Source organism: Temnothorax longispinosus, chromosome 5 (genome assembly GCF_030848805.1).
Source record: "Temnothorax longispinosus isolate EJ_2023e chromosome 5, Tlon_JGU_v1, whole genome shotgun sequence".
Classification (NCBI taxonomy): Eukaryota; Metazoa; Arthropoda; class Insecta; order Hymenoptera; family Formicidae; genus Temnothorax; species Temnothorax longispinosus.
In genome coordinates this window covers 14,143,967-14,169,668 of record NC_092362.1, presented here as the reverse complement: position 1 = coordinate 14,169,668, position 25,702 = coordinate 14,143,967, and the positions used below count along the sequence as shown (strand labels likewise).

Below are 25,702 nucleotides of genomic sequence, written 5' to 3'. Positions count from 1 at the left end.
ATGTTCCGTGTGCAAGTAAACGAGAAATATTGGCGGGCTCGATCCAGCGAACCATGTCGCTTCATTTCCAAGCCTGTTATACGAAATGTCTTATTAATTTCTACTTATAGTAAGTAATAAACGATGTTACGCTGGCTTGTCCGAAAATTACGTACTAAACGCTGCTTCTGTTTAGACTAATTTTGTGATTTATAAAAATAATCTAGCAGTTTCGTTATAATGTAATTAATATTGTAAAAACTTGAAGTCGCGTACCAATTGAGATGGTAATAAATGCAAACACGATATTTCGCATCTTCCAAATACGAATGCTTTATTAACATGTGTTGCACAATAATAAATATGTGGGTAAAAAAAAAATAAATAAATAAATAAAAAGACAAACAACGTACTTTGGTTTCTTCGGTGCGTGTCTGTGATTTTCACTGAGAGTCCTGTCAAAGTGGCAGACCAATAAAGATCAATTGCCACGTTTCTCGTGAGCAAGCATTTGTTAAATATCACTTTCTACCGTAGCTGTCGATCAGTACCTCAGTCATTGTCGTTTCGTCGATGTCACTGTCACTGATCTTGCGTCGCGTCACGTCATCAGTCATTTTCCAGCGTCCATTAACTCTCTTACCGCGACTGACGTTTGCAGTTTTACGAACTATAAAGAAACACGAAAGCCACGTTGTGAAAAAGGTGCACGTTACGTTAAATGAATGTGACGATAAGAGGACAATGATGAGGTGATTGAAATGCAAATTACATAAGCGCAATGTCAATGTGCAATGCCATTGTCAACGTTCATCTAGCCGTATCTATCTGAGAAAAGCTTTAGTAGCGATAAGAGAGTTAAAAAGGCAAAGAACCAATTAAATCTCGCGGTTGGTGCAATTAACGATCAAAAGCATCAAGACGACCCCAAGTTAGCGTAAAGATGGGCGTATCCTCTGTAAGGTAACTGTGTGGAATCGACGTCTTCGATTGATCTCTTCTTGCGATGATGATGGCCAACTTCTTGCGCGTAAACGACGTGGTGGCCGTGATCATCGCCGCCACTCGCTAGTTTCTTCACAGCTACGATCAGTGACAACATCAATGCCAATGCCGAAACCATTAACGCCTTCATGGCCAGAAGACCCAATGCGCCGAAGCCCATAGCAGCCATCATCTTGCCTAAATAAGTTTAAAAACGTGAGTTTTTTTTTAGATTAAAGTGAAATTTTAATTATGATAAAAATCGAATGTAACGTAAAAGTATATAAAAATCGTAATAATTACAAGATACGCGTATAATGACAAATAAACACAATGATACGCTTATAATTATGCATTTGCCATTAGATATAACTGAATAAATTAAATATATAATTTGGAAAATATAGTATAAATTCTTAAGCAATGTACATTTATCAAAATGAGCAAATATAATACTTAAAATCGAAAATGATATTGATGAATTATTTAACGTTTTGAATATTGTAATAAAATTTACGGAATATTTGCGGATAAAGCAAGACATTATATTTAACGTACAAATAATGTGTAACGATTACTTTCACATAATTGTCTATTTCAATTAATCATCTCTTTACGTGATAATAATTATTCACGAGTACTTACCCATCATAAGTATTAGTATCATGTACCCGCCGCCACCCTTCTTGCCGCCGCCACCGCCGCCGCCGCCGCCGCCTTTGCCACCGCCGAAACCGCCGCCGCCGCCGCCGCCGCGGCCACTGACGCCGAAATCATCGCCCCTTCCTAAAAAATGTAAATTTCACAAATTTTCGTAAATTTCTCCCGACACCATTTACATCGTCGGGAATAACCATAACGAATTACCAACCTTCAGCTTCGGAGGGCAAACTCTCCTTCAAGGCAGTTTCGATATTCGGTGGGAGTAAAGACGGTAACTTAACTCTCAGTTCTCTACCTTCCAAGAATTGTAGGAAGGGTTCGAGGCCTCCGAAGCCCTTCAAGACTCTAGCCTTTCGAGAAGACCCGCTTCCAGGCACCTCTACCAAAGATACACCGTCGAACAATTCGATGTTCCGTTCCTTGCTGGTGGTCTCCAGGAGCTGCTGTACAATCTTCCGTACGATTCGCACTCCGTGACAAGAGACCGACGCGTTCTTCGAGTCCTCCGACGTGCATGACGTCGAGAATCCGGTCCATGTGTCCTTGCTTTCGTCCGTGGCGGCGTCGATCGTGTCAACGATTAAAAACGCGCAGATCGCCAATGCCAGAGCGATGTGCAGACGCCGGCGTTCGATTCCCGGTATGCTGTTTATCCAAAGCATCGTTTCGTCGTGGAAACTTGGGTGTTTCACGAAACAAAACAATTGGGCTCCGTCGAAACCACGGCGGGCCTTAACTCTGCGTTTACGTCGTTAAACCACCGCGCGACAAAACTACAAAGGAACCGTGAAGCTGCGGAACCTACGGCGGAGGTCCGAGTGCTGCAGCCTAAGTGCTTGCAATTCCCATTTATATAGATCTACGTGAGGCTCGGTGATTGTACTAAGAAAAAAGCAAGGAGAGCATCGGGCACGATGGCTGCCGTTCTCTGCTCTTGCTGTGCATTAGCCGGTAATTTTTCGTTCACTTAGATGCCAGTCTCCTCGACGATTCGTTTAATTCTTGTTTCCGACGCGTTTCAGAGCGTTACGGCGCGGTCGGCTTGCGAGAGCGAGGTTCCATCATCGGCGCGGATGACGCCTTCACGCACCTTCCTCCGCCTATTTCCTTTACCTGCTCTGCTAGACGTAATTCGCGTCTAGCGAGATCTCACTATTCTAGATCATGTACTATCCGGCTCCCGGATCATTCGATACCGCGCCGCGCCGCGACTCTCTTCTCGCGGGCTCCGGTTCTCTTTCCTTTCTCTCTTTCCCGGGCTTTAGTAGAGCGGAAGAGAACGTACCGATTTCGAATCGTGATCGCCGGTATCGATCGTAACACAATCGTACGCATCTCCGCTAAATAATAGATGCGAGCATACCGTGTTTGAACCTAGCCCATGCGAGATACCAACATGGAATTTTGCCCCGCCAATCGCCATGGCGCGTGCCTGCGCGGCGGAGCGGATTATTGGCAATCTTATTCCGATATAGGTGCCTAGATTGTGTCAACGTACGCAGGACGACGAGGAGAGGACGACTCCTTACGTAGGTCGTAAGCGGGGAATGTGAGAAATGCGAATGTGTATGTGGAAAGGGGCAGGGTGTGAAAGAAAACGAGAAAGAGGCAAAGACGCCGGTGGCTCGCGAGGACGAGGATGGCGAACGCGTGGAAGGAAAGGAAAGAGATGACTATCCAAATCTAGTTCATCTCCACGTGCCTTTCTCTTCTGTTCCACTTCCCCTCGCATGCCCGACACCGCGGTATATACGTAGCAGAGGCTGGTAGGTATAACTACAGCCGGTTCGAAATCATTCTTCCGTTCCACGACACGACTCGATCGCATACGGACACGATCGTGATCGACTACATAAACCTTATCGAAGCTCACGAGACTTTAAAGACGGCACTATCTATTAGAATTAGATTATATTAACGTCCTCAAAAGCAGTTGCACTATATCGCGTGTACTCGCGAAATTCATACTTACGTTCATACAGAATGATAATTTTAATTAGTGCACGCTAAGCCGTGCTCTGTTTACTTTGAAGCGCGGATATTTACGACTGTATCTGTTACGTATTTGCATTGTATTTTAGTTCATTCATAAGATGGAGGTTTATTGCGAATTTATCTCACGCAGTATAGTGTTCGCATAAGTATTTAACGAACCGTAACATAATCGTGTTATCGTAACGTTGTCGCGTTACGAGATTTTCGCATTTAAACGTCGTCTTCTCTCTCGCCATATTCTTTCTGTAGTCTGTACCTCTATCTTATCCCATTTATTATACCTACTTAATTTTGTTAAAACCTGAGGAAGTATCAACTAAAATACAAGAATTTGGTAAGTCCTAAAAAATTTGAAAACTATTTTGACTAATTTAATAAATTTCTAATTAACATAATGATAAATTAACTATACAAAAAATTATTAGTTTTATTCGATTTTATGCTGCTGATTCAGTTAGATATGATAATCGCAAAAATCTGAAATAATATTAACAATTTGTAAAGTTTTACTGTTATGATAAATTAATATTCGATATAATTTTTAAAACCAAGGAATTAGGAAGACTTTCTGACATTTTAAAAGAAAACATATTAAATAAACAGGTACCGTAATAATTACGCGATAATAGATCTTTCACATTGAAATTCAAAGCAATTTTACCACTTTGCTCCGTTAATATATCTCCGATCTAGATAATTGCTTCTCGAATGAGAATTCTCGAAGAATCCAGGTTACCGGCAAAGATCGACCTACATGTAAGAAATCAATAATTAATTCCATTTCCATCCACTTGTCATAATAATTTTTCGATATCGATAGCGCTGATTACTCGCCTGGCGATAAATAGTAAATGATTCGGGCATCACCTGCAAATAGCAGATGGTAACAGTTTGTAATAACAGTAATTGAGTCAGGTTTAAAAAAAAAAAGTATTTATCAACGGACATCGGTATGTCAACGATATCCGTATACGATCGAGGTTTCGGACACACCAGACCTCAAATTCTTTCTCCGCCACGCGTGCGAACGCTTTTCGAAAAAGAAAGAGAAAGAAAAAAAGAATATAGAAATTGGGTCAAGTCCGCGATGCCCCTGTACGTCGGAAATCGAAAGTTGATTTCCTGAATGGTACGAGACGAACGGTACTCTCTTTCTGCCACATCGCGTCTGTCTTATCTCGCGAATATCTTCCTTCGGATCCTTTAAAACCGATCAGGATGGAGAAAGCGGGCATTCTCAAATGGAGGTCAACTTATTTGAATGAGAAATGCCTGACGTATCACGTGGTCCAGGTAGTTTTCCCTTCGATCCAATCCCTCTTCAAAACATAAATTCAAATTTTTTTATCCTACTTAGATAAATATTACAGATGTATATATTCTATAGATATGCATATATACATATGTGTAAATTGAAAAATAAATTATAAGAAAAGTGTACAGAAATTAATGATTATCGATATGACGGATATATTGTAAGTTGCAAAAGAAAAGATTTACGGTTTTTAAAGAATATACGACATACAACCATTTGCAATATACAACAGTATATTATAAGGATTTACAGTATCAGTTACGTCTGTATCAAACGCAGACGCACATTACGCCATACACACAATGAACTAGTAAAAATAAAGCGCCACAAACTTGACGCTAAAACCGCTCTAAAAATCGCAAACCAGAACGTTGCATTTAACATTTAATATAAAAAAATATCTTCGATGATTTAACTGCTAAGAAAAATTCGTCTTTTACATAAGAATCTCACTAGTAATGTTAATGTAATAATGTTAAATCTCTTGTTAAACTATACAAAATGGAATTCAAATATTAGCTATAAATTCTTTGAGAAAGGTACAAAATTAATTTTTTACTAATTTTACCCTTTCATAACGTTAATTTAGTAACGTTACATGTTTTAATTATTATTAAACTTCAAATTTTCTATCGCACACACTCGCAACTTTGTTTTGTTAAGCAGCTAAGCTAAACTATCGAAATGAATCGCCTGGATGTGAAATCGCGGTAACTTTTATTCTCATATCCACACGATGCGCGATGTTTTGTTCTATCCGGTCTACAAGTTATCTTAAATAGACCACAACTAACGATCGTGACTAAAATACTTGTAGTGCCCAGTATAGTTCGCAGGGATTTATGTTTAGCGTAGTCGAGCGTATCCGTCTCGATTAACTTGAAAGTTGTTTTTTCAAAGACATCAGTCATCACCATTAAAAAAGGAGGACAACCTTAAATATTAAATCTTCTCCACGATTTTATTCCAAAATAAGTAGTGTATTAAGAGATTGCAACAAATCACTAGCACTCGCTATTATCTTTACTACGTTTTACAATTGAGCAACTGTGAGCAATTATAAGCAATTATAAATAATTATAATCAAGTTTTATTGTGAGAAATAAGAAATAAAGATTGAATGTTCAGTAGTCTCTCAATTTGTACAATATGTATGCGAATCAAAGGTACTCTGAAAAATTTGATCATAGATAATAATAATTACTTCAGTATTGATGTCTTGCTTTGAATAAAAATCTTGATTTAATTTTTATTTTTATTCGTTGAGCATATTATGATATTTTTTAGCTGTAATAATTTAGTTATATATAAAAAACTATATTATTGTTATAACTAAAGTATAAAAATAAAATTCGTTTATAATATTTCCATAATTATAAATGTGACAAATAAACAAAGTTCTATAAAAATAATAAATAATTTATTTTTGTTGGTATAAAAAATAATATAAAAAGTATTACTATACATTTCACAGTCTTGTTAATCAGACAATCATAAATTAAACACATATTAATTTAAGATATTAATATTAATATAAATAAAATATACATGCACTTATGTAACTCATTGTCAGTCATTATTTTTCGTCATTCTGGCGTTGTACGTTCAAGTTATTCTTCTCTGTTAAAGAAGTGTAAACGTGTATATCTATATAAACTTGTCCGTCCGTTGTGTCAAGTGAATTACTACAGGACTCTCTGTTGAAAATGACAAATTCCAATTTAAAATACAAAGTAATCGGCAAATTAATTACACAGTGTACGTGTAATTGTTTTACTATTTACTAATTATTTACAAAAGTAGAGAGAATTTTATAACTTCTCTCTTCACGATTCATCACGCTAAAATTACACAGAAATATTCGAAAAACCGATGAAAAGAGCTTGGAGGGCTTTTTTGAGCTTTTAATATCATATCATTTTAATGATAATTCTCTTAATGTTGATCTCATTTCAACATCTTTTGCCCTAATTTCGAATAACATTTAACGTTAAAAGTGATTACCTTTGATAAATATAAAATTCTTAATTTTAAAAATAATCTTATAAATATAAATAAATTATAAATATCAAATAAACAATATCAATAAAAGATTCTCTCATATTCATTTAACCGCACATTTAACGTCAAGTATAATTATAGTATAGCCTCCAAAATTAATCGATCTAAATCTAGAATAAAATTCAATATGAAATGAGACAGTTATATCTAGCGCCAAATCTACGGCAGAAATGCGAGAATACAAACTGAAAGTAGAGTAATCACGTTTAACGTTTAATGCATGTTGTAAACGTAATCCTAAGCTCTTGAGATATCACAGATCTAAATACTGTAATGTGAGAAGCGAGAAGAATATAACGCTCGTGCATAATTTAATGTCCTAATGACGAGAGTCTCACAGTATCTGTGATTATATTCACAAGTAGAGTCGTGAAAGTAGGTAAGATTCTTGTGATGCGTATCCTTCATGCGTACGCATCCGGAGAATCTCCTGCCCACCTGCCTACGTATCCGTAAATCGTGACGTGACATCCTGATGTCGCCGTTGCGTTGTCATAAACACGTGCGTCGCTGTGTGTCATTGACGTATTATATAATATTCATGCGTCGTGCAGTCGTTCGGAGGTATATATAATAGTATCAAAGAAAAAAAAAGAGGATTAAAGAGAATTATAGCGTTGAGGATAAAAGAAACGAGAGAGGAAAAAGGACGAAGTAAAGTGGATAATTATGGATAGAAATAAATATTTTGTAAATCTAGGAATGATTCTCAAGAATAGGTTTGGTACGGATCCAAGAACGTCGCACTTCTCGTCTCAAACGTCGATCTCGGCGATTTTTGGATCCTGCTTCGAATGATAGGAATCAATCACTTTACGTGCGCCGCATAAGCCAACTCGTGGGCGTCTGGCTGTCCAGGAATCGACGTTTGTTCGTGGAAGCTTCTCGCCCAACCGCTAGAGTAACTATCACCACCATGGCCATGGTCGAACGAATGGCTCGAGCTGTGGTGAGGATGTGCTACTACCTCGTAGGTCACGTGTTTTCCCTGCGAGAAGAGTTTCTTCAGGCCTATGATAGTAGCCAATAGAAGCGCGATCTTCGACAAAAGGAGAGCTTTGCCGACCAGGAGGGCGAGAGCCTTGAACGCGAGACCACCAATGAGACCGATCTTTAAGACGGCTGCGGCGATCAACGGACCCATACTGTTACCCTTTTTTCCACGGCCTACAAAAGGTGGAACGAATTACGCTATTATCACTTTCGGCGAGTTAGTCAAAGAGAAGATGAAGAAACGATTTTACAGATACATAATTAGACTTTCCATAGAGAAAGCAATAAAGTTCGGTTATGAACGGATGAATGAGTAGATTAACGAACTAAAGGTGAAAGCTATTTGTTTAGTGTAGTCGGTGACACAACTTTACTCACTGTGAAAACAACGAAAATTGAAACCAGAGGAAAACTGACACCGGACACGTTATTTAACTATATAAGATTGTTCGATAATATTATAATTTTGATAAATATCACACTAGTTATTAAAATTATTTTGTCTAATGCTGGCATAATTTTATAATAATAAAAATGTTAACATATCTATAACTTTTGAGTAATTAAAGTAAATGGAGTTTTGCAAATTAAAAATGACGAATAGATAATAATATTTTACATGCTTAACAGAATTTTAATTCAAAGCTTAATTATCAAGTTTATTTATATCAAATCTTTAAAATTTATAAAAGCATAACGTCTGATTATATAAATTTTAATAAACTAAATTAATTAATTAGAGTGCGTTTGCTGTAGCTTATATCAAACATAAATTAACGTTTAATTAAATACTTAATTCTATTTAAAATATATTTTTAAAAATTCTTTAACAGAATAGTGTATAAAAGTTATAATTACCGTCTTGAACAGGTCTGTCGGCGCGCTCAATAGACAGACCCAAGTTTAGCGCACCGGTCTCGTCTTCCGACGCGGATGCGACAATGTCGTCTTCGGGTAGAAGTCTCCATTTGATACTTCTCGATTTGATGAAGGTGTAAACTTTATTCGCGACGAGATCAAGGACCTGAATCTCATCGTCCTTGCTTCTGCCGGCCTCGAACGTGATCACATCTTCCGACGTCTGGCTCGTCTTCCTGATCTCGATGTCGTCCGTCAGCTCGATCGAAGCCTTCTTCAGCAGCTTATTCATGTACGTCACCAACTTCAACATCACGCAACTGCTGATGTCGTTCTGGGAGCATTTCGAGTTGAGTTTACGAAGAAGTTCCTCCTCGTACTTAGCTCGATCTGTTAGCGTCACGGTCTGCTGCTCAACGACGCTTATTTTTTCCTTCTTCTCCAAAGGGTTAGCCAAACATACCCCAAGGCCAAACAATATCAATATGAAAGTCGTCTTCATGGTGCTTTTCTGCTGAAAAATTTCATGACGCAGATCAGTATAACGAAAGATCAATAACCCACGAAAAACAATCACAGAAAGCTATTATTTAAGCAAAAATACAAAAAATAAGTAAAAATTATATATCTTGTATCTTTGCTTAACTAAAAGATTTAAAATAAAATAAAATTTAAAATTTAAAAATCCAAAATAAATAAAAAATTAAAAAAATAAAGATAGATAAAAATCTTAACAATATCCACCAAATCCAGAGTGAAACTGAAAAGCAATTTAATGTATATAAATATAACAATAAATATAAGAAAAATAAGATTTGATTCACAGTTAAATTATAAGAACAAATCACAACAAGTCTGAAATAAATGCTCAACGCCCGTCAAGAACATGCCATATGTAAGGTAAGGTACAATTGTCGATGCGCGTGCCTTCGAGCGACATGCTGATGATCCGCGAATAATGAAAATGATAAATTGACCTACCTGTTGGCCCGAAGCCTTAAAAGCTACAGAAACGCGAGAAAGGGGTGACCGAGATGTGCGCGCGGAGGCAAAGTGGCAGTTCTTTTCTCAATTCGCCGATCAGCTGGTCGATGTCGCGAAGAGTTTATCTCGACGCGCTTCTCTTCCCAATCCCGGTACGTGAATCGAGGAGTAGCACAAGACTTCTGAACTCGCGTCTCGCCCCGACGCGTTTATATACGTAGATATCCGCCTTAGTAGATACTAAGGTGTGCACGATGTCGTCGCACATCGACCACCACCTCCCGCGGGTAGTATATAGGGGCCCCCTGCGCGAGACGATGATGACGCGAATGGCGAGTGGCGGGTAGCGGGTGGCGATGGCTATGGACGAATGGTAGTGGTACCCACTTTTGCCTTTAATAAGGCTTTGCGAACGGCCGCAATGGATCTGCCACAGTGTGCTCAGGCTCAGATAGTCCTTGGTGGTGGGATGAGTCGCTCATTCTGTTTTGCAAGCGCGAAGAGAGAAAATCAAACTGATATCGAAGTTAAAGCTTGTCGTCCTTTATTCACAAACTGGTATTTCCGCGATGCGCATACCTATACATACGATGCCCGGCGACGCGCAAAGGAGAACGACGCCAACGTATCTCTTCTGAAGGGGAGGAGAACGGCGTCGTCATCCTCGAGCGTGCGCGCAAAACTGGTTCCCAGCGATGCACGATGCACCGGCACCGGCACCGGCGTCGTAAACTCGCGAAAGAGTAGCGGCTCATCACTCGCGTGGCCTTGTGTGTAGGTGAAGAGCAGTACGTACGGCTCATGTATGTAAACAGCCGCAAACACGCGAGCCCCTATAGTTCTGATGGACCATTACCCGACCTGCCCGCCCGCGAGAACCGTGTCACGGATGTAGAGCACGCACGCCATCCATCCCCAGCTCGCAAATGCGTAAGCGTCTACCTTATACGCGAGCGTGCGACTCGTGCGGCACGTTAATCGCGGGCTCTAGCCGCGTCGTTTCACGACGAACCTTCTCTACGCGCTCATGGACTTTTAGGGTAGAGAGATGAGACTCGACCACAAGCGATGTTTAAGAAGGAAAGCCGAGATACTGGGAAAGCTGGGATAAACGAGTATAATTCAAGAGAATTACTGGAGCAGAGGAGTTCGGAGAAGAAGCGTTCATGCGTTTTAAATTATCTCATTTAATTTTATTATTTTTTCGAAAATCGTTTAGAATCAATATATTAGATATATATTAGATTAACATACTTCAGCGGTGGCATGCAGATATACCGGATATACGTTTGTTCCAGAATGACAAGGATGCAGGGTGTTGAAGAGAAACTCTAACTCGTATCGGTACATTCGCAATGCTGATACATGTACCTGCCTTATAGACAGCATTATATCTAATCAGTAATCACACGTTACACACGCGCGCGCGCGCGCGCGCACACATACATCACGTATGATCTGATGAACAATCGAGCGACTCGGATTCGATTAATTTTATTGCTTCCGTTGTTCCCGATGTTACATCCTTATTGAGGAGTAAGTCCTATCGGATGTGTTCACTCGTCATTCATTAATTCGCTCGTAAATCTGCCTACGTCACTTCGATTACAAAACGAAATCAAAGTGCAAACGTGTAGAAAGCAGCGATGCATTACAAAAATTCCGAGGAAAGTAAAGACAAGCAAAGAGACGAGTGAGCGAAGGTATCGTCAATTGCATATTTATCGCATTGCATGTCACATGTGACGGATATACGGAGTTGAGTGCTATTTAAACACCATTCAGAAACATTTTCCAATGAGTAAAGATCATTAATGTTTCATCGGACTTGTAATACCCGTTACAAAGCTAATCTATAATAGACGAGGTACGTGTATAAAGTTAAGAAATTATTCTAGAAGGTAATAATTTACAAACTAAGCATTGCGATGCACGTTTCACTGCCAAGAAATATGCAAGCTTATTATAAGTCAAATTTCAATATTTTGACAATTAATCAAGTCGTACACATTATATGATTTAATTAAACCAGGAGTTCTCTCTCTCTCTCTCTCTCATAAAAAAACTATTATATAGGAAACTATTTCTCTTCAAACTTGTCTGGCAAAATACATCTTTCACGAAACAAGTATGAAGTTATATAATGCATGAAGAAATATTAATACTTATTTATGTCTACTTCGTAATGAGAAGTGCACCTAGTTTTTATTAATTACAAAAAACCCCGCAGACTTCCGTCTAAAGTATTTTGTTGCAATAAATAATCACCGTAATTATGGCAAACAGAATAAGCAATGTTTTACTATCAGATCTGGTGCCAATCTTAAAACAATTATCTCAAATATTTATGTGTAATATTAAATATTAGAATAATTTTCACAATCTCTCAACATTTACATTATGTATATATACTTATGCAAATATAAAATAAAGACATAATATAGCCATTCAGTTAGATGTCTACGTGAAATAGTATTTGAGATTATAATTGAAGATATCTCTTAAATAAATCGAATACTGTTAACTGGATGGATAATGAGGCGTGGGGAAGATCGAAGAAAATGGGTATATCCGCCTCTCTCGTTCTCGAATTCAGCCCGTTTTCTCGTAAAAGCGACTTTCGCAGTACAGAGGTTAACGTCGCGATCGACCTAGCCGCGAAAGCTCGTCCGTATATACACGTTAGCCGATCTTTCCCCACGCAAACTGTACCATCGTGTGACCAAGGTACTCGCGAGAACGAACGTTCTGGTGCTCCATGAACCGTTACGTCGAATTCCGAACGGGTATTTTGTGAGGATCCTGAATGTGTGTATACGCGTCGTTCGAAATAAAGAAGTAATTACCCTATATAGCATGCAAATATAACTACATCTCATATCACACAACATCATTTTGTCATTATTTCGATTTATGCTGCGTTAAAAAGTTACTGTTTAAAATTGCTTTTTTTTTTTACTTATCTTCTTTAAATTTATTGTATCTGATTATGTATTTTTATAAATTTTATAAAATAATAGACGTTAATGCAGCAAATGGTACCGCAAGAAGATATACGTGACTCAATAAAATAAAGGCTTGCGTAAATGACTTCTTTTTAATTTGCATATACACGTAGGTAAGCACATCAGCTGTGTAGATCCCACACTTATAATATGAGATAACTCGAAACCATTGTACGATGATGAAAGAAGATAGCACGATTCAAACTAAAGAAGTGCAACATTAACGATCAGATTTAAAATAAAATAATACATTGGCAATTATTATTCAGTACGTGTAACTGTACTGTCGTACAACATTGCTTACACAGTTAAAACGAGTTATGTGCTTTATAGGAAATGAAATCGGTCATGGAAATGTAGAAAGTATAGATACAGAAAATTTTCAAGTATATTCCTCGCAAGGAAACTTAATCTCTGGCAATTTAATAGAAAACATCCGAAAGCCGAAAAGTCAGATGGCCTATTTTATTTGCGGGCATCGCTTTCGCTGTATTGCGCTTACTTACATTACGCGTGAGCATCCTAAGTGTTCTTAGTAATTCGACATAGATATGCTTGCATATCTAGGAAAATTTATGTTATTATAAATGCACTAGTTCGCACGTACTACTGGATTTTCTTTGCAGCACGACGGTCAAATAATCGTATTGTAATGTCGAGCTTGTTCTTTATTTATAATCTTTCACTCACATAATCGTCAAACACAGGAAGATTAATTACCTTCCTTGTCAGATACAAATTATTGATTTGAAGTATCATGCATTGCATTCAAAAATTTCTCATATAGCATATAAAGATATCCTTTATATATATATAGTATTCTTTTTATTTTTTACTTATTTATTTTTATCAACATAAATAAGTTATAAAAGATATAAATACGTAAGATTTGTGACTATTCCAATGTAATTTAATCGCTATTAATTGCGCCAATATTGCAGTGTATATAATTTCATTTTTCTTTGTCCGTAATTATAAAAAGAGTGATTTAACATTCTAATACAAATAATTCCAAAGGGTTAGAACTGACGTGCATTTCTATCAAATTGCTTTCCATATATCGCGGGGTGATCAGCCGCTTCCGGTCTTCTCGACAAACGGGGCCACTTGGTCAGCAGGTCCGTTCTATCCGATTCTCTGGATCGCGAGTGAGAATCGTATCAGACCGGTTTGCGTACAAGATAGTTCCTCGTTGTGCACCTGAGAAAGAACCGGTGTAATATCGCGCACAGCATTTTCACGGAATTAGAGAGACGTTTCGACAATAATGAACTATATATCTACGAGTGATTTAGATGCAATCAGACATGTAACTAATATCTTTAGGTAACGGTACATCTTTTGATTAAATTTAAAAAACCATAAATTTATATTTTATATATAAATTTTGTATGTAAATTTATATCATTATTATTATACGCATCAAGTGCGTATCAATCAAGTTCCTAAATTAAAAATCTTTGTTGCTGTTAAAATAGTGGTTTAATACAACCTAACAATTTTTAATTTTTCATTAAAGCTTTACAACTTTTAACCTTATTCAATTGTAATATAAAACTTATATATTTTTACCTACTTATACTCTTTATATAAAATTTTACATTTACATACAATAAGTGTGAAAAATTAATAAGCAGCTTAGATGCTTGTGTTATTAATGTAAATCTAAACGGTTTAAATCTAATTCAAACAGTCATCATGAAAACAAATATGAAATGTGTTGCATAAGTAAACAAGCCTATTGATGATATATGTGGAATCGACTCACGCAAGAGTCATAAACGTTGTTGATTATAGTGTGAATCTTTCTCTAGAGAGAAGAGACAGACAGACAGACAGACAGACAGAGGAAGAGAGAGAGAGAGAGAGAGAGAGAGAGAGAGAGAGAGAGAAAGAGAGAAGTTTTGCTTCTCAATAAAAATACATTTCTTAGATGTTTCAAAATCTTCGATATCAAGGAACTGAACATTAAAAATTACATAAAATATCAAATATATAATTGCAATATTTTAACGAATTTATAATTAATTTTTTAAATACAAATTAATACAAATATTGAAATAATATTTTTAAAATTGTTTATTAACTTGAATTTTGTACAAATTAAACTCCAAAGGAACAGAATATAAATAAATATCATAATTTGTTCACTTAGTTTTTATTTTATCAATTTATACACCAATATATATATTATTATACATATATTATTTAATGCTATATAATGCACAGACTGCTATAAAATCTTATATGACTTATGTTACTCTTTTAATGACAGTTTCTTGGATTAGTTTTCACCTAGAGGAAATTTTGTAGAAAGCTTGTAATACTAAAGAACGTCGTTTTCATTTTAATAGCGAATCAGAAAACAATTAAGCGCGTTCTCTCTTGCTTAATTTTATATCATAATTATTAACCCAGTTGCGATAATTCTTATAATCTCTGTGAACAAATTAATCACATCACGTAAACATGTTATACATCGATTCTTGACATTGAGAGCATACCTATATCATAAAAGTAGCGCAAGAATAATAGGTAGAAACTAAGACAATAAGAAAGCCAATTGTACTCTATTATGCATGCACATACCATATATAGAAAGATTCAATAATTTCCAACAATAAATATAAACAGAATATCTTTAAATATATGTAGATATATTTTAGATATTGACAGAAACTTAATTATACACATCTATATATATAATTAACATAATGTAACAGAAAACAGGTTGCTATATAATAAATATAAAAATCAATATTGCAGAATTTAAATAGTAAGTTTTAATTTTATTTTTATTCAAAAAAAGAATATATGAACGCACATTCACGCCTTAATTATATGCACAATATATTCATATATTTTTAGATTTGATTCAAAAACTTAATTATATACTTAATTAATATAAATTAATAAAAAACAGCTTGTCATACAATTTAAGAAATATTCAAATCGATATAGCAAAATTAAAATAATAAATTTATATTTCAATATTTTTATTCAAAAAGAGAATATATAAACTTACACATTCATGCTTTAATTATATATACAACTATATATATTTGAGGCACATATTTGAATATATATACAACTTAGTGAATAAAAAAAGTATGCTTTAAATTTTTTATTTATTATTTAACTTAGTAGTAAAATAATTTAAACATTATAATTTAAGACATCAATAATCAAAATAAACATTTCATATATAAATAATAATCTTTGTAAACTAAAAATTTACTTATTAGATCATAATCTGTTTTTTAGAAATATAATGTAATAAATAAATCGATAGATTAGGATTTATAATGCTGATATCCGCGATATGCTAAATCGTGACTATAGGAATCTACATTTCCATAATGATCACCATGATAATCAAAATTCGAATGTGATTCGTAATGAGGTTGAGCAACTCCGTTTTTAGTGTATACTGGATAATAATGTGGGTACGGTTTGTAAAGCTTAAAGAAACCTATTAGACCAGGAATGATGATGGCCAAAAATCCAAGGAACTTCTTGAATGAAGCTAGTCCCAAAATTAAAGGCAATAATAATAATAGCTTCACTTTGAAGAGCTTTACGATGAGCAAGAACGGTATAAGAAATTTTTTGAGTCGATTACGAGCTAAAACAAATTCAAAGTTTGTTTTAATACATTATAAATTTTCATTTAATAAACTTAAATAATTTAAGTAACCTAATTTTGCACTTTTAACCTTTTAAATAATTTTAGCTATTAAACAAAATTAAATAAAAACAATAGTTAATTTTTAAATTAAATTTATTTATTATTAATTAATTGGTCTATATAATAGGTCTATATAATATAATATTTATCTAGTAAAATGTTTAAAAAATAAAAATGTGTATACTTATCAAAAATAATATTTATATTCTTAATATGTATAAGTAATACTTAATAAAAATATTAAAAATCCTAATTTTGCGTATAAAATTGTTTTATATTTTATTAACATAAACAATCTGACAGAAAGAATCTTTATAAATAAATTAAATAAAAATATTATCTTTATTAACATTAAATCATGAAATTAATTGACTATAATGCGCAATGACATTCTATTAATACAAATTATACATAAACGTGTCACAAATTAATACTTAAAGATTGCTACAATAAAATTTAAAAAAATATATATATATTTTAAGATAGATTTTCATAAATAATTTAAATTGACCAGACATAAGAATGGATTTGCGAGCGTCCTCATAAACATATATCACGCTCTTGAATTTTTAAAAATATTTTCTATTATTAAAAGAATTTTCTTTTGTGTAATAATTTTAAATAAGTACTTACAAAATAGCGAATCCTTCTTGTTCTCAAGTGTATCGATTTCATCAGCAATTTCATTCAAAAATCTCGGTTTATAAACTTCGTCAAGATCAGTTTCTACTTTAGGAATAGTTAGTTCGAAGGACATTGTTTTAACAAACTTTTCCATCTTCCTTTTCATGAAATTGACCATTTGATCCCATTCTGTTTCACCGGACCTATTTAACATATTTTATTTTTAATTTAGAAGGCACAGTACTTATTATATTTTATTAATAATTCAAACAACATATTTTTCGCATTAATTATCAGAACATTTAGGAAAATTATTTGTGCATTTCATAATTGCATAAACACCTTATGTGTAAAATATACTTTCGTATCTGTAAAAATAATGACATACCTAGGTTCATTAGAATATTCGTATGGCTGCCGATATACTTCCGTTATTACTTGATCAGACATTCGCTTAATTTGGACATTATCATTTAAAGAATATTCGGCATGATCGAAAAAGTCTGAAAAATAATTTAATGCTCGTGATTTGAAACATTCAGCTAAATCACCAGTTAAGCAACGTTCATTGACTTTTGCCAAATACGGATCAACATTTCGTCCAGTTCCAAGACCAATGTAACTGAATAAATCTTCTACATGTTGAACAGGATTAAATCCTCTCTGTTGCGATGAAACTTCTTTGAGATTCTCTGAAATTATAAATTAACATATAATTCTAGTTTATAATTTTTATTATTTTAAACAAAATATTACAGTTTAAAATTAAAGAATAAATTATAATAATTTGAGATATCATAAAAATATGTATAGTACTTTCTTTATTTAAATTATGTAACGTCAAGAAATTAGACGTTTATGAAAATTTTAAATATTATGCAATGAATTAAACATATAACTGTTAAAAGTTATTATTAAAAATTTATTTATACAAATAATTTCAAAAAATAAAATATCTTACCTTGTTTATCTGCTTGGTGTTCGGTAGCCGTATCCTGAAATGTAATTTTCCCGGTAGACTGACAACATGCCAACAAAGATAATGCCAAAAGGACTCCTAGAATTACCAACAACCGCTGCAGTTGCATTCTGCTCTTCTATTTACACTACCTGGCAATCACGGATCTCTATATTAGTATTTTAAAACAAAACATGTGTATATTAGAAATTGGAAGACACAAATCATCATATCGATACAATTGATTAACATTTATCTGCCGTCCCTAAAACGACATGTGAACTACCGCAAACTACAAATTTCACCGTTATATTCAAATATTTTTGTTACATTTCTAACAACACTGTTTTATTTTGCATTAACAAAATCAACGTTGAAATATTTTGAATACACGCATCTATTTAACATAAACAGTTATATTACTATTAACACGGAATCAACCATATAATTTATGTTTTTTTTGTTTTTTATCAAAATAGGAGAAAATATATTTAAATATGATCAAATATCTCACCAAACTATCCAATTATCCCGATTCGATATTCCTTACGCGACATCCTTGTCAAAAGACGTACTCGTGGTGATTCTCAAACAGCACTCACAGGTTTTCGCGATCGACTGTTGGCAGTCGACGCGCTGGTTCACCAAGTGCCGTTAGATGAGCGTACCAATCAGAAGCGAAGAATAAAAGTAAGCGGATTTCTGATTCCAATTCTGATCACGCGCACATTCCATTTGAGTGATAATAGTAATATATATCTCAGAGTTATTTTTCTGACCACAAATCTTTCAGTTGAGTTGTGAAATTGCAAAATAAATTGTTGCTCCGTAACATATATATGTATATATATGATTAAAAATTGTAGCGATATTAGCGCGAGTTTCTTTTAGATAAAACAAAATAAGCAGCCCAAAATCTTATAACTAAACAATAAGTAAATAAAAAACTAATAAAACAAATTAAAAGAATTTAAAAGATTAAAATAAATTTTTAACTAGTTGACAAAAAAAACTGCTAAAAGGGGATAAAAAATTAAGAATAATTTGAAATTTGTTAAATTGTCTTAACTTACCTTACTAATTAGAAACTAGAGCGTAAAAGAAGAGTTAATTTATATAAATTAAAACACCGAATGTTTCAAAATCACTTCAAAATACTGATAGACTAAGAATTTGTCAATACGTACTAGGCACAGTTTAAGCCGAAAGTTATATGACGCCTTGACACGAATTATCTTTGTATTTATATGGCGTACCATCAAGTTCCGAGAGGGGATAGGATCCGTAAGTCATTCTTAGAACGGCGAACAGAAGGATTTACAAAAATTGAAAGTGAAAGTGGTATCCGGAATAAGAACCGGAACTAGGTAGACTTAAAAGACGAAGACGGAGACGGAAGGTACATCGTTGTAGGAGGGATCGAGGAAGTCAATGTACTTTCATCTCCATTTTACACAACCCAACCTACGTCATCGCCATATTAGAGGGTACGATTCTGCCTTTCGTTACTGATGCTCTTTTTTTCTCGTGCCGTAATAGCGGTTCTTGAATCATAAATCACTTTCCTTTATATGCGAGATAACATTTACTATATTAACAATAAGAAACTTATTTTTCGCTCGTTTGAAGCAAAGGCTATAATGAGAAGTAAGACCATTATACGAGCATTAATAGATGTTACGGAAAATTCATATCTAATTTTTATATGTATTATTGTAACATATATATATTCCAACTATTCACTCCGATCACAGCCGGACTTAAAACACAGTTATCATTAGAACGTTAAAAAAACCCTTCCATCCCCCCACAATTAAATCGACACGATTTAATTATTAAAAAACTGTAATTTACTATATTCTTTGCAACGCGCACTCTGTTACGTATGTAATTTCATTCGTTACAAGATTTGATTGATTTATCACACTGTTCTATGCATATGTTTTTAATAAAAAAAAAACTCCTTTTTTATTCTTATCGCTTTATGTCTTAAACAGGATTTTGATTACATAAATGATTATGTCGTATGCTGACGCATTGCACTGCCTTACTTTGGAGAAACCCGCGTGACTAACGTCATGAATCTTTTATTGGCGTACATCAATTTATAAATATAATGGAATAATCGCAAATTTTAAATAAAATTAGAGTTAATCTAAATACACATGTGCTTTGCGCAACATGTCTCTAATTCGGATTGCATAAATTAGCATCTTCATCCTCATGTCACATAAATAAATATGCAAAATCACTATTAATCATCACAAGATTAAATCTTGTGTACATGAGAGAGATTCAATAAATAAATATAAATTAAATATAATAATTTTAACATTATACATCATATTTCACACAACTCATCAAATTAATTATTTATTTATGTCTTTATAAATTATTTACCGATCATTCATTTGTGCAAATACCTATTTAAGGATATTATTGCATTAAAATTCTTCTTTAAAATTTGCAACAGATTTGAGCAAATTAAATCTGATGAAAATATTCTTTAGTATAATTCTTGAGCGTAAGCTCCACAAGATTACTCTTATAAAAAATAAATTTCTCTAATAATATTTTTATATTAAAATCATAAGCAGCTCTCATTTCTATTTTTAAATCGCTTTGTTACGTGAGAAGTAGATTAAATCACATGTACCCGTCTCGTAATCTAAAGCGAAATATTATGTAAATCAAGAGGTTCTTGATTATTTAAAACAGTTTCCACTTTCCAAGATGCTTAAAAAATAATACTAATATTGGCTTGCCCACAATTATGCCGGCATCAAATATCGCTCTGTTCTAAACGTTCCTTGTTCTCACAATGCATTTTCACTGGATGTAATAGTTGATTACCTATATGCAAGAAAGTGCGTTTGTTATTTTTAACATGTTTTAAAACAAAAATATTAATAACATAGTACGCAATGAAAAAATATATACTAAAAATTTCAATAATTTTAAAAATATGTATAAATTATTATGAACTTAATTCTGTGTTTTCGTAAAAATAAATCAATAAAAGTTCTGATAACGAATTCGGTTGGACGCATTAGTGCGCACTGATGCGTAATAAAGCCGTTGTTAAACACTGATCTAATCTAGAAGTGAAATGTAAATATCTCGACTAATAAAATGCCGAATACATATTTTACGAAACAACACATTGAGGGTTTCGCGATTTAACCCGTTTACATATTTATATTACACACATATACACATACACACAGACGCATCTTTACGCTGACTTGTATGCGACGGCTTTAATGTGCAACAGTGCGCACTGATGCGTTCAACCGAATTCGCTATGAGATTTCACAGGTTTACATGTTGCTGTAATATCGACATCGAGCCAACACTTGCTACAAACGATAATTTAGGAAACTGTGTATGGTACAAGAGCTTGTTACAGAAGTTGCAGATTCGAATAATGGCGGATTAAGACTTTCTCAGAAGCTTCAAATGCAAATCAATTTCGGATTCTCTCATCTAAAATGCTATCCCAAAATTTAAAATTGAGACTGTTTTGAAAACTTTTAAATATTATTTTTATTTTAAAAGTTCTGTCTAAAAGTTAATTAAATTTTTGAGAGAAAGAAAAATCGTAGTTTTGCATCTTGAAGCCTCTCGAGCGCCTCGCGTGCGACCGTAGTAATCCACCACTAAAAACGTCTACAAACTTTAATTATGCGCAATATCTATGAACAAATGTTCAATCATTAGAGCAAACGTTAAATCTTTTTAGCGATTGCACTAGTGCTCCCAAACAGCGAACTATAAGGCCACTGCTCCTAAAGTTCACACATTCGACATGAGATGCCATGTGTCTTCTTTTTTTATTGCGTTTGCAATTATAACTTAACAGCAGTAACAAAAGTAAGTTATGACGTTCTCAAACCTTTCTGGCCTGAACGAGCTTATTAATATCTTGGTACGTCGCGAGCATCGCCTGATTTTGCTTCAGGCTTTGATCTTCGCGAGCGTTCGCACAATTCGAATATATCTCTTCGCACTTGACGCCATCCTGGCCGTCCTTCGCAGCTTTCATATATCTGAAGAAACGTAGAACGTCGGGATTGTCGCTGCTGGGTTTCCTCAGCTCGTTCAGCTCCCTAGACAGCTGGGCAGAGACCAAGTTCGAGTATGGCGCGTAACGCGCAGGACTCCGATACATCGCGCACACCGCGTACTCCCTGCAGCCTTCCGTGTTGTGTCCAAGGCGAGAGAAAACGGCATCCAGACGTGACAGCAGGGGCGAGTAGAATGGGTCGTAGTTCGTCAAAAGCAAAGAGCTCGTCGGGATCTCGTGGAAGACCTGTCGCCAATAATCAATATGCGTGTTTACAGCTACGTACACTTATTAATGGTCACGGTATCCGTTACGCGTGCGACTAGGCCCCGAACGAGTTAAAACGAAGCAAACAAGGAAGTGGGTCGCGCGAATCTCAATGATCAATGTCAATATCCGAATAGTATCAAAAGTGGAAAGCATGTCCATCTCCGTTCGTCGATGGTTTGAAAAAGTGTCAAAGTAGGAAAAAAAGACGAATATTCTTATGGCATACTTACCCAGTTCATTATTGGATCAAACATTAACAAACACTTGTTTTGAACTGCGCGCGACTGTTAATGCGACAGCAATATGTACAAATCAACGTGCATTTCCCATCAGTTGAAATCATTCGGTAAGAATTATTACTATTACGCAATCAAAGATCCATTAAATATTAATAAGGAAAGGTAATTTATAGCTTCATTTAAACTTCCTCGTTAAATATATGGATTGCACATTATCCGAGTTCAAGAAAAAAAGAAAGTGGTGCAGCCGCTTGAAAGCCATGCGTTTATTCTGTGACGAGATAATATACGAGATTTGCAAGTAATTGCGCATTCGAAAAGCTCACCTTAAAATCCTGTTTCTTAGAAAGTCCGTGTGCAGCCACGTGTCGCGTGTAGTAACGATCCGAAAGCGCATTCGCATGAGATATTCTCGAATCAACGAATCCATAGCGCGACGCAATATCCGGAGTTTTCTGCGTCTGCATCATACTCTCGTCGTACATGGCGGATGCTGGTAACGTCCCTACCGGTTGTCGCGTCAGATAGTCATCGTTGTAAAGATCAGTATTATCCTTGAACTCGAAATTTTCTTCCGGTGCCGCCATGGGCGCGGCATGCGAAGATTGCGCAAAGGAGGAAACACCTGTAATTTGCGCGTAATATGTATTTACACTTTTAGTTCAGGATGCTTTCCTAATTAAGAATGCAAGAGACGGAGAAGCCATTTTTTCAACAAAGATCTGATTTCCACATTGTACGCTATTCTCCAATTTTTAACATTAACTTGTCCAATTTTTCAAATTTTAAGAGATTTTACGTAAACAAAATCTATTAAAAATTAATTGAAAGTAATTAATTTATATTAAAGTTATATCTCTGAAGCTACTAAAATTGCTAAAACTTATTAATTTTTAATATTAAATACTGTCATAAATATTGATGTTATTTAAGAGTTAGACACTTACCGTTTACTACAAGTATTTATGGCATACTTTTTTTATAAAGAAATAAATATGATCATGATTACTAATCAATACAAATTGTTTCAAAATATTTCTATTTTCTAGTAAGATTCACTAAACGCAAAGCACACATACCTTTTCCAACGATATTACCAATGCTGCCGATGATACTCGGTAGGAAGAGAGCGAGTAACACGCTCTTAATTATTTGTACGCCGAAGAACAAGGGTAGCAACAGTTTCTTCAGACCAAATGCTAGAAAACCAAGTCCGAATCCTGTTAAAAAGGTACTCTTTCCCTGAAAGACGGCTGAAAGCAAAAGTACCAGCTCGTTAAAGCCCTGCGGTTAGCCCTGAAAGCCATGCTGCAAGCAGCATCTTTTTCATATTCTAGCTCTCCAACTCCACGTGCCACGCGCCCGCGTTTTGCTGAAACACTCCACGTATAAATAAAAAATATTCACCGTAATTATAATTAATTTGACTGTTTGCATAATGTTACACGCCTCGTCTTTCCTCATACCCGTTTTATTGCTGGTTTAGTTCACATTTTTGCCAATTAGCATAGACCCAACCTCGTTACTTGATTTAACTCCAAAAAGCCAATTCATGAAGTTAAGCTTTCTCTCACACCTCTAATTTTATTTATGCCAGTTCGTGCTTACGAGTGTACTAGATTTGTCGCTTTTCAAGTAAAAAAATTGAATAGTTTATTCTTAAAAAGAGATAAATAATTTTCAAAAAAATATTTGAAAAGACTACTTTTCATAAAAAATATTATAAAATTATTTTGAAAATCAAGTTGAAAGGTGAAAATAGAAAAGATTGCATCATTTTATTCTATAAGAACTATTTTCCTTGCTAGTGAACTGCTCGATTACTCTCACTCCGCACAATTAGCGATTATGCAATTGCTTTACGATAAGCATCATACTATATCGATGCTATGTCGCTCAATGTATGATTGTATCGTAGTTTTCAGAAAATCTCCACCTTTCGTGTCAACAAAAGTAACGGCACTAGTACACACGCGAGAAAAATCTGTCTAGCAAGCGGTTTAGAAACTCACAACCGAAGAACGTCCTGGCTTTCCTGGCGAGACTCAGATCCTTATTCAACCGTATCTTCATCATATGTGTCCTGGCGTAACGATGAACCTTGTCCAAAAGATCCAAATTCGAATCATCATTTTTTTCTCGATCGTTGCATGCGACGTTTGGTTCAGGTTTTCTTATTATTTGCACGGATTCTGTTACATTGTACGTGTCAGCCCTTGAGAGTTGATCTAAAAATTTCAAGAAGTCCTTCCGTATACAAGAGACTGTCAACTTCCCTCTACATTCTGTCAAATTTGACAGAGACTGACTGATCGTTGAATTCATTTCAATTGGATTAGCTGTGACATTGGCCATCCTCGTCGGTTCGATCTGATAATCCCCTTTATCGTCCACGTGAAGCTCAATATCGAACTTTGTTGGTTTTCCATGCATATTGTGCGGATGATCACGTAGGAATTCGTCGGTTTTGTTTTCAGATTTATGAGAAAGTGGCACCTCGTTCTTCTCGATGTCATAATCGTGGCGCGCGGTCTCGTTCAAGGACGCAACCTCCGCGTGGATCTTGACCCCCACGACAGAATGAAGGCGAGCGATAGACAGAAGCACAATTGAGAATATCGCGGCTGCTCTCCCTTTTGCCATTGTCCGACCCATCAAAAGGCACCGAGCTCTTGTTTATTGGCTAGCTATGGTTATTACGAAAGAGGAACTGCATCTCGACCAGCGGCTTCGTTCCCTGAAATGAGACACACAAATTAAAACACATAAGAATTTAGGGGTTTTTAAATCGAATATGTAAAATAAAATAATTTTACAATATACCTAAGTGCAAAAATGTAACGCTAAATCTGTAATTGATCGATAAAGAAAAGCAGAGAATTACAAGACGTAAATTCTAAAAACTAAACTCTCATAGACATATATAAAATAATTTTATATTGCTTCTTCTTGAAAACAATTGTGATTTTATCATTTTGAAAGAATTACCATTCTATCAATTTATATTTTCAAGTTCTTTA

The 25,702-nt window shown here is 34.9% G+C and overlaps 4 protein-coding genes across 9 annotated transcripts in view; all 4 read right to left on the bottom strand.

The window, feature by feature from the left end:
• Window positions 1–321: 321 nt before the first annotated feature.
• On the bottom strand, window positions 322–3,357 carry LOC139813564 (uncharacterized). The gene is made up of 3 exons (XM_071779136.1): window positions 1,835–3,357; window positions 1,609–1,749; window positions 322–1,161 (listed from the first exon to the last, which is right to left on the bottom strand). Exons 1-3 carry the CDS (start codon window positions 2,286–2,288, stop codon window positions 896–898), a joined length of 861 nt encoding a protein of 286 aa, XP_071635237.1. The 5' UTR covers window positions 2,289–3,357; the 3' UTR covers window positions 322–895.
• Window positions 3,358–5,151: 1,794 nt separating this feature from the next.
• Window positions 5,152–12,664, bottom strand: LOC139813398 (uncharacterized). Of its 2 annotated transcripts, none has more exons than XM_071778896.1 (3): window positions 9,830–12,664; window positions 8,849–9,362; window positions 5,152–8,164 (listed from the first exon to the last, which is right to left on the bottom strand). In XM_071778896.1, exons 2-3 carry the CDS (start codon window positions 9,348–9,350, stop codon window positions 7,806–7,808), a joined length of 861 nt encoding a protein of 286 aa, XP_071634997.1. In that variant the 5' UTR covers window positions 9,351–9,362; window positions 9,830–12,664; the 3' UTR covers window positions 5,152–7,805. The 2 variants fall into 2 exon arrangements, with proteins under 2 accessions (XP_071634997.1, XP_071634998.1); XM_071778897.1 differs by having other exon boundaries at window positions 8,849–9,359.
• A 3,219-nt stretch (window positions 12,665–15,883) lies between these two features.
• On the bottom strand, window positions 15,884–19,075 carry Osi2 (DUF1676 domain-containing protein Osi2). 3 transcript variants are annotated; one of them, XM_071777458.1, is made up of 6 exons: window positions 18,622–19,075; window positions 18,217–18,276; window positions 18,111–18,144; window positions 17,538–17,841; window positions 17,159–17,352; window positions 15,884–16,462 (listed from the first exon to the last, which is right to left on the bottom strand). In XM_071777458.1, exons 2-6 carry the CDS (start codon window positions 18,235–18,237, stop codon window positions 16,131–16,133), a joined length of 885 nt encoding a protein of 294 aa, XP_071633559.1. In that variant the 5' UTR covers window positions 18,238–18,276; window positions 18,622–19,075; the 3' UTR covers window positions 15,884–16,130. The 3 variants fall into 3 exon arrangements, with proteins under 3 accessions (XP_071633559.1, XP_071633557.1, XP_071633558.1); XM_071777456.1 differs by having other exon boundaries at window positions 15,885–16,462; window positions 18,111–18,276; window positions 18,622–19,068; XM_071777457.1 differs by having other exon boundaries at window positions 15,885–16,462; window positions 18,111–18,259; window positions 18,622–19,068.
• A 972-nt stretch (window positions 19,076–20,047) lies between these two features.
• Osi24 (Protein) overlaps window positions 20,048–25,702 on the bottom strand; it is a 32,543-nt gene continuing 26,888 nt past the window's right edge. For 2 of the 3 annotated variants that reach the window (XM_071777451.1, XM_071777453.1), the window contains exons 4-7: window positions 24,695–25,419; window positions 23,762–23,935; window positions 23,009–23,307; window positions 20,048–22,419 (exon numbers count right to left, since the gene is read on the bottom strand). In XM_071777451.1, the coding sequence (XP_071633552.1) occupies window positions 21,997–22,419; window positions 23,009–23,307; window positions 23,762–23,935; window positions 24,695–25,337 (1,539 nt within the window). In that variant the 5' untranslated portion in view covers window positions 25,338–25,419 and the 3' untranslated portion in view covers window positions 20,048–21,996. The remainder of the gene's footprint in view (window positions 22,420–23,008; window positions 23,308–23,761; window positions 23,936–24,694; window positions 25,420–25,702) is intronic. The other variant, XM_071777454.1, reaches the window with a different exon arrangement.

What these genes read in the sequence shown, in the direction of transcription:
- LOC139813398 (XM_071778896.1), bottom strand. Translation starts at nt 9,350, where the DNA reads ATGAAGACGACTTTCATATTGATATTGTTTGGCCTTGGGGTATGTTTG. An exon ending in CGACAGACCTGTTCAAGACG is followed by an intron (nt 8,165 to 8,848) that starts GTAATTATAACT and finishes CACCTTTTGTAG; the next exon opens with GCCGTGGAAAAAAGGGTAAC.
- LOC139813564 (XM_071779136.1), bottom strand. Translation starts at nt 2,288, where the DNA reads ATGCTTTGGATAAACAGCATACCGGGAATCGAACGCCGGCGTCTGCAC. An exon ending in TTTGCCCTCCGAAGCTGAAG is followed by an intron (nt 1,750 to 1,834) that starts GTTGGTAATTCG and finishes TACATTTTTTAG; the next exon opens with GAAGGGGCGATGATTTCGGC. An exon ending in GATACTAATACTTATGATGG is followed by an intron (nt 1,162 to 1,608) that starts GTAAGTACTCGT and finishes AAACTTATTTAG; the next exon opens with GCAAGATGATGGCTGCTATG.
- Osi2 (XM_071777456.1), bottom strand. Translation starts at nt 18,237, where the DNA reads ATGCAACTGCAGCGGTTGTTGGTAATTCTAGGAGTCCTTTTGGCATTA. An exon ending in ACACCAAGCAGATAAACAAG is followed by an intron (nt 17,842 to 18,110) that starts GTAAGATATTTT and finishes TTATAATTTCAG; the next exon opens with AGAATCTCAAAGAAGTTTCA. An exon ending in CAAGAAGGATTCGCTATTTT is followed by an intron (nt 16,463 to 17,158) that starts GTAAGTACTTAT and finishes AATTTGTTTTAG; the next exon opens with CTCGTAATCGACTCAAAAAA.